Genomic DNA, 15,324 nt, shown 5'->3' on the forward strand with positions numbered 1-15,324 from the left:
CAGGCACCGTACCGGGGTTTTACCGATTTTATTTCTAGACTTTTCACGTTTGTCTTTTGCTTTCTGCTGGGAACGTGCCGGTTACATGTCTGTGCCACGGTGTGCAACCAAAACACACACAGACCAAGAGCGCCCACCCCCAGAGACCCTCGCAGACTGGCTGGTCACAGGACAGACTCCACTGTGCTCCCCAGGCCTGCCACCGGCCTTTGGCCTTTGAGCACACAATGTTCAGCCCCCCACCCCCCCACGAGGACAGACCGTCCCTCAAGGACCCCGTTTGGTTCAGACAGAGATGCCGCAGCCAGAACGGATGAGGTAAGCAGAAGCAGTGTTCCTGCAGGGGCGGGGCGGGGCGGGGCCGGGGCCTGCCAATGGCCAGGGAGCACCCAGGCTGACCCAGCGGGGGGCAGGGGCCGCCCGTGGTGCAAATCCTTTTGGTTCGGCAGCGTGCTAGGCGACTCGGGCACACAGCACTGTTAGCTGGCTTCACTGAGATCTGGAGTCTTTTTTAAATTAGCATTATGCTGCAATGAAGAGAACAAACAGAACACTAGTACATAACGACAGAGGCGACACCCGGAACTTTCACCAAGTCCAGAAGTGATTCCGCTCATCCCGAGTGACTGAGTCCTGCAGCACTGCGGTGGCACGTGACGACACACTTGTTACAATAATAATAATATAATAATGCAACTTTCATAGCTACACGTAAAGAACAATACGGCTGTAAAAACTAGGACGGTGGCACGTCCCAGTCGGGTGGACAGCCCAGGGTTACAGGCGCAGGGGGAAGGAAGCGGTCGCGGCCCCACGGACGCCACGCTGCGTGCTCGCTCGCGGCCCAGAGCCCACCCTACCAGGCCCATTTCGTGATCCCGGTCCGCGTGTCCTCGGGAGCGGGAGGCCGCGGGTCAGAAGGAGCCTGACCGCCTGGTCTACACATGGCTAAGAGAAGCATGAGGTATCGTGAAACAGGAACCTTTTTGGAATAGAGCAGTAAATCACATTAAGTCAAAATTGATCACATAAAAAAAAAAAAATCTACCAAAAAAAAAGGCATCCTTAATACATTTTTCTATGAGAAAATTAAAACTAGAACATGGCAGTATATGACATTGTAAAACAAAAACAAAAAAACTGATCTTCCAATAGCAGCAAAACAATGTGAAAGAGATACAGAAAAGTGATGTGAATCGGTTTCCAAACTGTGCTGGGAAGTCATCGGTAGCAGCGAATCGGGAAACTGAGCCGCAGCCTGCCCGCCACGTGGTCCCGCCGTCGGCCCTCCGCACGCCCGCACGCCCCTCTGCGTCCCCGCCAAGCACCAGCCCTGTGCTCTCGCCGCCTTCGACTCTCCCTACATAGTCATTACAAAAAGGTACATAGCCAAGATGTGCAAATTGTCTGTTGGTGGTTAAAATTTTTTCAAAAGGAGGGGACCGGGGACAAGAATATGTTGGGGCTGAACTTGTTTTTGGGTACCCTAACTTTCTGTGGAACTCCGAGGCCTCTCAGATGGGGTTCCCATTTGGGAAACCGCCAAGACGGGCTGAGTCAGCCAAATCCATGCTCTCTGTGTTGTTCCTCAGGATCTTTTTCTCTCTCCTACGAAAAAAGACCTAACTTTGACAAACTGTATGAAACCTGCAACATCAAAGGCAAAAAAGTGTGTGTGTGTGTGGGTGTGGGTGTGTGGGTGGGTGTGGGTAGGTGTAAATCAAGGGGAGATTGCATTACTTTATAAATCATACTGGCCTTATGAACATCCTCTGCAATCCTCTGCAATAAATATTCTTTTTAGCCTTAACTATAAATTATATATTTTAGTGTTTAAAAACCTTCCTAACCCTTAAACTACGCGTTCTCTAGGTCAACCTTTAAAGGCCCCCTATGCTTTCAAACACCAGTTGGCACCAAGGACTCCCGAACTTCCACTGCTCTACAGAGAAAGGAATGCATCATCCTGGCAATGTAAGAATGCACTTCTTGACCGGAAGCTCGCCTTCAAGAACATCCCCTTCCGCTAACTCCTTAAGTGACATGCACTTGCCTCGCCATCCTGTCTGCACACAAAGACGTGAATATTCCCAAACCATTCCATTAAGAAACTGCCCCCCCACCCGCCCTCCACACACAACAGAAACAAGAGAGGTTCCCTATAACCACTGGATTGAAAGTGCTTTGAAATGGAATGGTTCTAGAATATTGAGAAGGAAAAAAGAAAAAAAAAAAAAAGGAGCTGTGGATTTCACCTGGATGTGAGCAGGCTGCAGGTCTGTGGGGGTGAAAAACCAGCATCTCATCAACAGGCAACTACAAAAATAGGAAGATTATAAAAATAGAATATATTACGTCGCTATGGCGGTTCTCTTTACCAGCAGCGCGGGCCGGGAGTCGGAGCTGGTTTTCCGTGTCCGCTGTGCCGCCAGCCGGGGCCCCGGCCACCCGCTCTGGGTCGGGCCGCGGCGGAAAGAGGGCCAGCACGCGACCACGCTGAGCTCTACGCTACGCTAACTGAGGTTACATCAGCCACGGACAGGTGAAGAGGTTACACGCCTACCTACGGAATAAAATAAAACACGCGCGAAGGACTGATAAAGTGACTACATGCACGAGCAAGCGAGATGCAGGGTACCTAGGACCGCCTTAAAGCCGCGCTCCTCGGGGACGGCACGCGAGTGCGTTTGCTACCTAAAATCCTGTCTACTCCAAAAATGGTTGGTTGGCTTTTTTCTAGTTTTTAAAACGTTTTTATGCTTTTTTTTCCCGTTTTGTTTTAAACACATAAAGAATCAAATCTAATCCTCCCCTGCAGACTCGTTCCTTGTGTTAATGCCTATCCTTAACAACACAGAGACACAAACACGTCCATATAAAATCTAGTTGATTATGGGGTATAAGATCCTCTATTTTTGTAGCAAACCTCCCCCCACCCCCCAGCTCAGGGTTATGCAAATACTATTTCTTTTTTCTCTCCTTTTTTTTTTTTTTTTTTTTTAAAGACAGTTTTTCTTCTTTTGCTTAAGTCAGAGACGGAAGGGAGAAAAGAGCAAAGGAAACAAACCCACAGTAAAGGAGAAGGAAAGCTTTCCCTTCTGGTGGTGACCGGTCCTGGCAAGGAGCACGGTCCTGTCGGGAGCACCCGGGGCCGGCCCCTCCCGCGCACGCGCGCGAGCGCCCCCTCAAATGTTCACGTCTCGCACGTCGGTGGGTGTGCAGGCCAGGTCGGCCTCCTCCTCCTCTTCCTCCTCCTCTGCCGCCTTGGGGTCCAGGCTCTGCTGCTGGGCCTGGCGCAGGCTGGACTCCAGCAGGGCTTCGATCTGCTCCTGGCATGCCCGGAGACAGTCCTGGCCAGAGGGGAGACGGGGGTCCTCAGATGGAGCCTGCCGCCTGGGCCCTCCCCCAAACACCAGCACTTGATCCGTTTTAGAGAAAAGCAAGGCTCATCTAAAGCACTGCTTCCCCCAGATCGGGTGAAGGACAACATGGAGCCAGTGCCCAAACCCCAGGACCGACCAGCATGGGCCCCCCACCCCTGCCGGTGGAGCGCACACACCTACTCAGGACCAAAGGCCCCATGCAGGCCATCTTCCGTACACGAGGACGCCCTCGGCCTCCCGTCCGGTGTCTCCCTGGCCTGCCCTGAGGCCCCCGGGGCCTGAGTCCCCCACTAGAATTCCTCTGCCAGCCTCTGATCCCAGCTTGCTGTTCCCACCGGCCCCGCCGCTGCCCTCAGCGGATTCGGTGCCATTTGATCCAGGCCAGAGAGGACCCCTGAGCCCTGCTTTTCGGACTTAACCTCTGCCGTGTCAGCCCTTGTGGTGAACCCAGCCTTCCGTGATGAATGGCCGTCAAAAGCGTTAGGCTGTGCATGACTGAGAATGAACGTTGGGTGGCCTGGGTGGGGGGGGCCCGGACCCTTTGTCCCCCTCCGTCCTCGCCCGATTGGCCTGCACCCTGGGAGAACGCACTGGCCTGGCCCGGCGCCCTCCCAGAGGTCTCAACGCCCAAGAGGAATCTTGGGAGTCCAGGGGCCTCTCCTGGTCTCACGGGAGCAAATCTCCCGGCGGCTCGGAGGTGGCCCGTCCTAACTCCTGGGATGCCCCACTGGGCTTCTATTCTAGAACCAGGTAGAGTCTCCAGGCCAGCCTGGAAAACAGACCTGTGCCTTTCCCATAGGAACAGGGAACCGTGGACGCACCTGGGGAAGGTGCCGCTGAGCTCCCAACCAGGTGGGGCATGAAATGGGTATTCACTGCCTAAAAGGAGTGGATCCAGGCCAGCAAGTCTTCCGAGTGAGTCCCTGGGGCTCGGCCATGTTTGCAGAGCTCTACGTTTTTACACGGAGGGCCTTCCTACCCCACCCCTTCTGTTATTTGTCATGGCAAGTAACCAAGGCAGGATAGGTGCAAACAGCCAGTTTTACAGATGAGGAAACTGAGGCTCAGAAGGCCTGGTATGGAACGAAGGACTCCTGATAGCTTCCCCAACCCCCAGCACAGCCCCCCATCCCACCCCCGAGGCCCGGCGGCGCCCACCCACCTGCCCACCTGCAGTGGCTCTCAGCAGGCAGCTCTTAGGGGGCGACGGTTTTCTTGCCCCTGGGGACTCGGGATGGGGGGCTGTGTGGCGGAGGGGTGCAGGAAGGGACTCCCCCCGGCCGCATGGCCCTAACTTCTTCCTTATGGCCACTGAGGCCTGCAGCCTTAGCCCGGGAAGAGCCACAATGGTGACCGGGGCGGCTCTGGGGAAGGGCGGACGCAAGCTTGCGGCCCGAGGACACGTAGGCTCCAGGGCCCAGGCTCTGCTGCGTTGGTCGCCGGGTAACCAGACTAACGAATTTCAGTCTCAACTGATTTCTCCCCCGGCCCTCAGCTGCGATCTTGGTTCCGATCTACAGCTGTCTGTGCCCAGACTGTCTGTGGTGTGTCTCCCTCGCCGAGGTGAGCCGCAGGGTGACGCTGGCCAGGACACCCCATCCCTCTAGGAGGCCCAGTAAGCACGGAGACTGAGAGGGGACCCCCCCCTTCCAAGAACAGCCTGCTCCCAGCAGGGAGAGAAGCAAAAATGTGGTCCCCTCCAGGCAGCCGGCAGCGCTGGGCAGGGGACGGGCAGGCTTCTGCCCACAGCCCGGCTTTCCTTCCCTCCATGGTGCCGTGAGGCAGCAGCTGCTAGGGCCCACAGGGCCTCCGGGGGCCTCGAGGGCGGACCACCAGAAGGCAGCCCGAGCCTGAGCCCGAGCTGGACCGGGGTCAGGGCGGTCACTCGCTCCCACTCGGCACACCAGCGGAGGCCGAGGGCTGACCCGCCCACCTCGCTGGTCTAATCTGGTAAAGGCCACAAACCCCCGTAACTGTGATTTCCATTCTTCCTCTAAGACAAGAAAGGAATTGGGAATCCAACAATGGCGTTTTGAAGAAGGAAGACACAACCGGCCCCGACTTGGGGCCCCGAAGGCCGCAGCCTCTCAAAGGGGCCGTAAAACACGAGGTTGTCTCCACGGGCCATTGTTGTGCCTGCAGACCTCACAGAAGCCTTTTCAAGCCCCCATTTACGAGCCATCCGCATTGTGGCCCAGACAAAGCCCAACTGGGCCCCAACTCCACATGCCATTAGGGCACGGATCATTGACGGGCCTGCCTTGTGGCCCCTCTTCCTGGACGGCTCCCCGGGAGGGCTGTATGGCTCCCGCCTGCTCCTGGGAGCCCCGGGGGCACCAGAAGCCTGAGGACCCTCCTGGCCCACCCACAAGTTCTGGGAGATGCTTCTCCTTCCAGAGGAGCCCCAGGAGAGTGGGGTGAGGCTCGCACCCTATGAGCCTGGGCCCCGGTCCCATGCCTCTGAACACGGCACCTGTCCCGTCCCACACATGGTCCCCCCCATCATCTCTGGGGCCTTGGCACGAGCCACGGCATTTCCCATCAGTGAATTTGCAGCTTTGGGCCCCCAGGTACTAGAAGTTTCTAGCAGAAGAGAAGGATAGAAGCCAAGCTAGCGCGGGGGCAGTGCCCTCGATCACTTACCGCATCACACTTAATCACTTTGGAGAGGAACCGAGTGAGGCGGTGGTAGGACAGGAAGCTGTTGGAACTCCCCAGGTGCAGGCCTTGCACGGCGGCCACCACACTCCCAGCTGCCACCATGGAGGGCGGGTTGGAAATGAACTTCACATCTGTAGCAGAGAAGGAGAGAGGCAAGGGGGCCGTGAGCTGGGGACCCTCCATGGGACCCGTGATCCCGGCAATCCCAAGCACCAGCTCCACATCAGGGTGCGTCCCCGCCAACGGCTGGCCTGGGCTGTGGATTCTGAGGGCGGGTCAGGAGGAGCTCCGGCTCCCGGCACCACCCAGCGCTGGACAGCAGAAGCCAGGCCTGGGATTCACCCAACTCGAGCTTGTGACGTTCACTTGAAAACAAAAAAAGCAAACTGAGGAAACCTCCACTGGCAGAAACAAACCACAAAGGCCTCTGGGGAAGGGACAAGGGACATCACTATACTTGAGCCTTGGGAGCGTGTTGCTTATTCACAAAATTTTAAAAAGGTGACAGACTACAAGGAACAAGACGTGTGGCCGGGCCCCAGGGACTGGGGGCGGCCCATCAGGTCTGCACTCTGGGAGGGGCACACGGGTCTCGCCGTCCCCCAGGGCGGCCCTCCGGGAGTGCGCACAGGACAGCACTCCCCGTGGTGGCATGGGATGCTTATCCCCACTGTATCTTCCTCCTGGGACCAGCGGGGGTAGCGTTTCCTCACTACCTCACCTGCCAGTCACCAGCACGCCGTCCCCTCTGCCCCGAGGCACAGCTCAGATAGATGGGGGGACTCCTGCTTTTGTTCCTAGGCTGAGCCCCAGCACCTCCCACACTTGTCATGAAAAGGTGGGGAAGCGGGAAGGATGTGTAAGTGGCCGCATGGAGCCTGTGGGCTGCCATTCTGTGGCGCCCAGTGAGGAATTCTTGGTGGGGGAGGCCGCTGATTTCTGCGTCTCAATGGGGGGGGGGGGCACCGACGTGCCGTCTTTATCAGCCCTTTCGTCCTGTCCCCTCTTGTGTGCATGGAGTGCCAGGACCAGGCTGGGTGAGCTGAGCGGGAGGGGATTCGTGGGCCCAGGGGTCCCACCCCAGTAGCCCAGCTAAGGCTGCGTCCAGGGAGCAGACTGCAGGCCTGGCCCAAGGAGCGTGGCCAGGCAGGGGGCTGGGGAAAAGGGCAGCCACCCTGGGGAGCGACAGAGCCCGCTGCCGGGCGCCGTGAAAGAGAAGTCCCTCAAGAGGCAGCCACCTCTTTCCCTCTTTAAATGAAAGAGCAGTGCCACCCAGTCTGAGCCGGGAGCCACGGACGACTAGCTTTTCGTTGAGGCACATCAGGGTTGCAGACAGAAATTGCTGCCGTCCCAAGTTTGGCTGGACCTTGAGACCAAGCGGGATGGTGTAGTGGGGGCAGGCTCGCTTCCGAAGCCCGCCTCCCCACGAAGGGTGTGCGTGCATGTGCGTGTGCAGGGCTTACGCATGTAGATGAGGAGAAACCCCACTGCATCCCTGAAGCTCCGACACTTGCTTCCACTCTGCCTAGTGCAGAGAGCCTGGGGCCGTGGCCGGAGCCAACACTGGGGTCATCGCTGACCCTTGCTAAGACCTACTCACTAGCTTCGATGATTCGTCAGCTTCCCACCAGCCCTGGTCATTTGCTTACCTAACCCAAGGCAGCACCCCGAAAAGCTCCAGCGTACACAGACGTACATACACATTTACAGAAGAGCGTGGGGGATGTGTGCACATGTGTGGGAGACCCAGAGCAAGAACAGAGCCCCCCCCCACGGCATCATCAAGCGGGACCCTTGATATGGGGGACAAAAATATCTCCTGGGGTTTTTGCTCACACCTCCACCTCACTACCGTCTCTGCCAACCTGCTTCTGAGCTGCCATCACGTCACTCAAAAGTGAGAGGCCCCCTTGTGACCAAAGGCCCTGCTGCGTCTCAGGTATGTTCGAACGGTGCAGGCAAGGATCAGGACCCGGAGAATCTTTCTGAGGGCCCTGGGGGGGCGGGTGACCCTCTCCTCCTCCTGTTCCCTGTGGGGCCCCACCAGCCATCCCCCCACCTTCCCTCCAGGGAGGCCCAGGCCTTTGGGTGCAGGCTGCAGCCTGCAGGCCGGGGGGTGCTTGCCGGGCCCAGTCTCAGACAGAGGCCCGGCGCTCACGCACACCAACCCATGGCAGCTGGGAAGTCAGCGCCGAAGCCCATTTAGGGCCTCTGCACCAGGCCTGCTCCCCGCACTGCCAGGCACTGCATGCCGGCTGCACACCCCACTTCCCTGGGGTTCTGGGGGAGGGGGAGCTCCCGGCCGCCCCCGCCATCCTGGGGGGGGAGGGTGTGCAAGAACCGTTCCTTGCATTATCTCCAGGAAACTTTGCCGTTTCTCTGAACCACTTTTAGCTCCATAAAAGGCTGCCTGGAAGTCTCCAGAGGCCTCTCTCTTCCGAGGCGCCCCAGCCAGAGAACGCCTCCCTGCCTGCTTGCGGGGCTGGCCCCTGGAGGCCGAGGGGATGGCCAGTGGGAGGCTCCCTGCCCCTGCCCCGGGGCCGGAGCTGCCACCCCTCAGATCCATCCAGGCCCACGGTGTCCCCCTACTCCTCTCACTTGGAAGGGCTTGGAGGAGAGGGTCACGCCTTGAGCAGGAGGCGGAGGATGGGGGGGCCGGCAGAATCTCCCCGACTCTCGCCCGACCCAGAAATAGCAGCCATCGGAGCACCCTGACATCAGGAGGGTGCCAGGAGATGCCAGACTAGGGGTTCTACCGCTTGTGGGGAGGGAGTGATAGACGCCAACTTCGCCCTTGGATGCTGTGTGGCCCTCCGGTTGCCCGCGGTGAGCCCCAAACACACGTGACAGCTGAGGCCTGACCAGGGGCAGAGGTGGCCCACTGCAGAGCTGGCTGGGATGGGGGCATGGGTCCCCAGGCAGGGTTCTCCACATCTCCTGGGCCCCGCCCATGCGATCGCAGGGAGAGGCAAAGAGGTCACAGGGTGTCAGGGTTAGGGCTGGGGGAAATGGGGGGCGACGCGGGGCCTGTGTATGTGGGTGTCTGCGATGAGGGCTGAAACGCTGGCTGCCTAGGGGCTGGGGCCAGGGCGGTGTCAGGGAGGGGCCTCCAGGGACCATCAGAGCCCTGCCAGGGGGAGGGAGGGCTGGCCCCCTGCTGCCAACGGCAGCAGCCCAACCCCAGGCTGCTCTGAGGCCCCTCCCAGGACTCAGCTGAGCTGCGCCGGCCTGAGACACCCCTTGGCGGGGCCTCAGGCGGCCAAGCTCCTCTGCTGGCCGCCCCCGCACCAGGGCTGCTGCTGGCCGCCCAGAGCACGTGGTGCAGGCACTGCGGGCCGTCGCTCCCCACCCCTGTAGGCGCCCCTGGCAGGTGGCCCAGCCCGGGAGAGGCCAGAAGGGGGCCCCTTGAGGACATGGGGAAGGACTGGTGATGGGGGGGCGGGGAGGAGGACAGGAGTGGGGGAGGCAGGCTGGGCAGCCAAGGTAAACCCCTTTCAGCAGGGAGTGGCCGCAGCCTGGTGGACCACCCACCCCCATCCCCAAGGCACTGCATGGTGGCCGTGGCCAGCCTCAGCTGCCTGACCCAGAAAGGGACCCCCCCACCCTCCACCCAGCCCCAGCACTAGGTCCAAGGGAAGAGGAGCACCTCTGAGAGCAGTAGGGCCTGGGGCCCAGCTCTTGAGATGGGGAAACCGAGGCAAAGGGCAAGATGCTCCTCCACCAGGGGCAAGGGGGCACCCATGGAGGCCAGGATGGGGGACCAGCAGGACCCAGCCGCCCTACCTGTGGCACAGAGAGCAACGAAGGTCTGTGCGTGCTTGCGGATGATCTGTCTGTTCTCCTCGGCCACTGGCATCTTGGAGAGGAAGTGTTCGATGAAATCATGCGGGGTCATCGCGGCCAGGTTCCACTTGAGTTTGTTCACCAGGAGCAGCTCCATTTGCTGTGGAAGTGGGGTGAACAAGCATAAAGTGAGGTGCAGGGGGGGAGCTCCGGCCCAGAAGAGAAAGGATAGGGCACGTTGGGGGTCCAGGAAATGGAGGACAGCATGCCACCCCAAAAGAGATCCCAAAAGAGAGGGTGCCTGGAAGAGGCCAACGGTTCCCAAGCGGGGACAAAAAAGACCCACACCTGGAAAGCAAGTCCTTATTGTAAGCAGCGCGGGCTGCCCGACGCTGTCGCTAGAGGGCGCGCGCCGCCCACTTTTCGGCCTCGCTAGGGGGGCAGACGAGGTGGGAGTCCGAGCTGCAGTGTGCGGTGGGGAGCGCTGGGGACGGGGGGCGGCGGGGGTCCCGCCCGCTCCCCGAAAGGGGCCCCGCCGGTGTGGCCGCCGGTGCTCGGGGCGTAGGGTGCGCCAGCGGCGTGCGGGGGGCCGCCCGTCCCCTGCACCTCCCCCACCCCCGGGGTCCAGGGGCGCAAGGGGCGTCGGTGGGCGGCGGGGGTCCCAGGTTACCAGCAGCTCGTCAGGCCGGATGGAGTTGTCAGTGTAGATGCACAGCTTCTCGGCCGTCAGGGGGATGGTCTCCTTCATCTTCGAGGCCACGAACATGCAGGTGGCCCCCAGCAGCTGCAGGCGGCTCTTTTTCACGGGCTCCAGCGACAGGAAGCGGTCCAGGTAGTTCATGGCCAGCGGGAAGACCTCCTCCTCGCACTTCTGCTCCTCGCAGACCTGCCGGGGCACGGGGCCGTGACCGCCGCCGCCGGGCCCCTCCGCGGAGACCCCGCGCCCCCACCCCCGCCCGCGCCGGGGTCGGGCGTGGGGGGCGGCAGAAGCGCCCGCGGCCGCGTCCCCTCCCCCGCAGGTCCCCAGTGCCCACCCACCCCGAAACTGAAAGGGAAAGTCCCCGGGAGGCTGGCACGGTGGGGGCGGGAGTGGGCACGGCCGGCAGCGCGCGGCGCGCGCGGGCTGCCCGCCCCGGGGACCCCGGCCCGCGTGGGTGCTCCGGGGCGCGCCGGGCCGGGGCTCGCCCCCAGGGGGTGCGGGGCCGCGGGGCGGGCCGCGGGGCTGGGCGCCGCGCTCACAGCGCCTGCGAGACACAAAGGTGGCGTCCCAGGCCGCCGCGCCGCATTTCCCCAGACGTCATCTTTTCAAAAAATATTTAAAAATATAAAAAAAATAACTGGGCACCTAAGAACCCCCTGAAAATGACCCTCGGGCGGCCCTTTACCCAGGTCGGGGGTCGAGGGCCCGTTGCAAGCTCCGGGGAGAGCCCCAGGAACTCAAACTCGGGGCACCCCCCTTCCCCCTGGGCGCGGGCGCCGTTTCCCTCTCGCAAGGGCACCACGCCGTACTTTCAAAAATTATTTTAAAATATCTGCGGGCCCCCCGGGCGCCCGCCGAAGGCCTGAAAGTGTGCCCCGGGCCGCCGGCTCGCTCCAGAAAGGTCCCCCAAGCTGAGACCCCTGCGGACCAGGGTCAATCCCCAGTGTCTTGGGGGCCACGCGACCTTGCAGCTCGGCGTGCTCGCCGGCCCAGGCTGGCCGTGCGGGGCGCCCCGGGACTTGCAGCTCGAACAAAGGGGCCCCTCTTCCCGAGCGGGGTCCCCCCCGAGCTGCCCGCGCTCCGTCCCGGCGCCCCTCCCTTCGGTTCCCGGCGGCCGCGCGGCCCCTCGCGGCGGCCCCAGCGCCTCGCCGGCCGCTCCCCGCCCCCACCCTGCCCCCAATTATTAATAAACACTTTTGCTTTGCAATAAAAGAACAAAGATGGCGCATAATACTGGCACGAGCGGCCCTTGCATACGTGTCCATGGATATTAATTTAAAAATCAAATCTATGCCCCCTCCCCCTGGAGCCGGCGGCTCGCAGCAGTGCAGCCGGAGAGGAGGCGCAGCGGGGTTCGGGCGCGGGAGGGGGCCACAAAGGGCGCCCAGGCCGCCGGCCCGCACCCTCGAGCCAACTGGGGTGCCCCTGGCAACTGGCTTTCCCCGAAGGGTCCCCTCCCCGACCGCTCCCCCCCCACTACCCCCGCCAGGACAGGGAATTTCAAACGACCCCACCCCCACCCCTTTTTCGTTGGAAAAATACCCACAATATCTATATATTCTGAAAATGCGATTCCTAGCAACACCCCGGCAAACTTCAAAGTTGGGGTGGGAGAGATGGGAGGGAGACGAGCGGCAAAGAAATGTGGGCTTGGGCAACAAGTTGCAGGAAAAGTCCTAAGAGAGCCGCCCGAAGCCCCGCACCTCCAGCATCCAGGTGGCCACGATCTTCCGCATGGACGGCAGGATCTCCTTCTGCACACACTTGAAGTAGGACACGGAGGGCGCGCAGGTCTCCTCCGCCTTGAGCATGGCCCGCAGCACCCGGTCGTTGAGGAGGTTGGCATCGGGGTACGCCCGGCGGATGGTCTCCACCTCGCAGCATAAGAGTTGGTGTGCCATGGCTGGGGCTCTACTGGGCGGCCTGGGGACGGCGGTGGGTCCCGGGTCGGTGCGCGCTCGGCTCTAGCTCCCGCTACCCCGCGCTCCCTCGAGCTCGTCTGCCCCTCGCCGGAGCGCGCGGACGCTGCTGCTCGCTGCTACTGCGCCGACAGCCCTCTGGAGGCTCCAGGACTTTGCAACTTCCAACAAAACTCCCCTGTAGTCCGTGTGACGTTACTGTTGTTAAGCAGAGATCAAAGCCGGGCAGAGAATGGGAGCGGGCGGGGGGGGGGGGGGCGGCTGGCGGGCGCAGGGGGAGGGGGCGCGGGCTCCGAGCGCCGGGGAGCGGAGAGGGGCAGAGCCCAAAAGCCATCCCGGAGGCGCCGCGCCTGCCCCGCGGCGGAGTTGCCCCCGAAGCCTGGTTTTCATAGAAATGCAAATCGCCCGAGGCTGCCTTTCTCCCCGCGGGGAAAGAGGGGTGCAGGGGTGCCTGCCCTCCCCGAGGGGGTCCCCCGGGATTTGGGGGGTGGGTGGAGGTGGCTCTGCAGGGGGGACAGCTGGGGTGGGGGGCGGCCAGGCCACACGCAGCCGGGGGTGACCGCATGGGGGGGGGGGACTCTGGGGCTCGGCGACACCCTGTATCCGAGCCGGGAGAATGGGCGCATTTCCGAGAACGCCACGAGGGCACCCACGGGCCGAGAGGCGGCCAAGGGACCTCAGCGTCTGCATCTTCTTTCATTTTCATTAACACGTGTAAATTTCAGGAACCACTTAGCACTCGGGGACGCCGAGCAGAGTCCGCGACCCTGGTGGAGACTTCGTTCCCGCGCCAGGGGGGTCGTTGCAAATGCCCGAGGGGGTATCCCTAAGCCATAAAGGGATTTCAGCCTAGCATGTGCTCGCTCAAAAAATAAAATAAATAAAATAAATGCCCGAAAATTCCAGCAGCAGCCCAAGATGGTGGCCAGCATTTCCTTCATCCTGTCCTCCTCGCCTGGGGGATCTGCGGGTTGTCTTCCTACCTTGGCCAATACATCCTTTCAGGGATCCCCAATCCCCCCCCAGCCCCCCACGCCCATCCCGGCAATTTAAGAACTAGGAAAACGCCCTGAATGGAAGGCTACAAAATAGTGGTCTCTGTCCTGACTTATTTTTTAATAAAAAAAAAAAATTAAATCGCTGGAAATATTAGTCGCTTCTCTTGCCTGTGACAAGACCACGGGACGCTTCCTAATTGGTTTTGTTGGGGGTATGGACATCTCTGCACCTTTACAATTAGCCCGGGGCTGCATTCGTGAGCCTGTTGGGGGGGGGGGATGGCAGGGGCTGGCAAAAATTAGAACAATTGTTAAATTAAAGAAATGGGTGTATTGATCCGGTTTTAAACAAAATCTAGATATATTAGTGGTTATACGAGAGGGAACGCAATGTTATCGCTACCTCAAGAGCCATATAAAAGAATATAGAAAAGTGGGTTTTTAAAAATTTTTGTTCAGATTTAGTCTCTTTGGTGCCTTTTTTTTTTAAAAAATAAAAGGACATTTTGCCAAATCTTCAGGGTTTTTTTTGAGAAGTTTTCACACTACTTGCCCCCAATTAAGAAAACTGTTCATTTACTTCTCTCTGAATATAGTTTAGTGTCACCCAACCGCCGTATCCCCTAACACTAAAGGCTCAAAGAAAACGGATGAAAAAGCCCCCTCCCCTTCGCACGGGTGCACGCAGTCAGACAAGACACCCCCCTCTCAGGGCTGAATCTTCGCGTCCCCCTCCCCCGCCGGGAATTAGGGTTACTCATATTCCGGGTCCAGGAGGGTAATTACCCCCGGCTCACGCCTCGGAAGCGGTGGGTGGCCCGAGCAGGGAGCGCCCACCGCCGTGTCCCCCTCCCCGGGCACCCACGCTCGCGTTGGCCCCGGGCACGCCAGTGCCTCGCAGTAGCAGCAGCCCGCGCACGAGGGCGGCCCGGCTGCCTTTTCATTCATAAAATCCCGACCGGGCGGCTGCCCCGATGATTTATGGGGCTGCGCGCTATCACCGGGCGGCTGCTGCCCGCCGGGCGAGGGGCCCGAGCCCCGCGGGCGCCCCGGCCCGGCCCGCGGAGGCCGGCGACGGCGAGGGGCAGCGGGTCACCAAGAGGCTCGCCCACTACGGCAGAACGGGCTCCGGGTCCGGGAGGGAGCTTCCCCCTAACCCAGGAGAAAGACAGAGGAAACTGGAATTAGCATGAGCCAATGGGGCCGCGGCGCTGTTACTAGGCGGACCGGGCAGATCTCAACTAGGAACTTCGTTGATTTCCCCGCTCAGGGACGGGCGCAAAAGTGCAAGCCCAGCCGGCGAGCGTGAAGAGCCGTCCAGGAACCCGCGGGGGAGGCGCAGGAATTTGGGGCCTGGCGGGGAGCGCCAGTGGCCCAGCCCCCATCCCGGGGCGCCCAGATACGCGTCCCTGGAGCTGTAGAGGGGTCCGCCAGCCCTGGGCCCTTGAGGGCGGCTGCTTCTAGGAGGGCCGAGGACGCGTTTTTATTTTAATTTTTTTTTTTTCCCCAAAGAGAATAGCAACTCTTAAAAACTTTTCTGTTGCAGTTTTAATCTTGCATTGCCTTTTAAAAACCCACCACGAGGCAGGAACTGCGAATTCTGGGCCCATTTAAAGTGCTCTGCGCTCATATCTCGGTGACTATTCGGAGACAAAGGACCAGCGACCCGATCGGGAAGGCACTACGTTGGTTGGAAAGAAAACCCAAAAGTAACTTAAATCACCTTCCCGCTTTCCTTGCCGCCCACCCGTCCGCAGGGGAGACCGCGGCGGGCCGGAACGGATCTCCGGCCCCGAGAGGGCGAATTCCGCGGCAGGCGCGTTTGCCACCGTCCCTGGCTGTGGGAACCTTCATTCAGGCGGGGGAAGGGAGCGCGTTCA

At 60.6% G+C, this 15,324-nt stretch overlaps 1 protein-coding gene across 1 annotated transcript; it reads right to left on the bottom strand.

Moving 5' to 3' along the window:
• Positions 1–13: 13 nt before the first annotated feature.
• CCND1 (cyclin D1) lies at positions 14–12,660 on the bottom strand. The gene is made up of 5 exons (XM_045893084.3): positions 12,231–12,660; positions 10,498–10,713; positions 9,828–9,987; positions 6,027–6,175; positions 14–3,350 (listed from the first exon to the last, which is right to left on the bottom strand). Exons 1-5 carry the CDS (start codon positions 12,426–12,428, stop codon positions 3,186–3,188), a joined length of 888 nt encoding a protein of 295 aa, XP_045749040.1. The 5' UTR covers positions 12,429–12,660; the 3' UTR covers positions 14–3,185.
• Positions 12,661–15,324: the final 2,664 nt, after the last annotated feature.

Source organism: Mirounga angustirostris, unplaced genomic scaffold (genome assembly GCF_029215605.1).
Source record: "Mirounga angustirostris isolate CCGP_5_RB_7025 unplaced genomic scaffold, mMirAng1.0.hap1 SCAF_13, whole genome shotgun sequence".
Classification (NCBI taxonomy): domain Eukaryota; kingdom Metazoa; phylum Chordata; class Mammalia; order Carnivora; family Phocidae; genus Mirounga; species Mirounga angustirostris.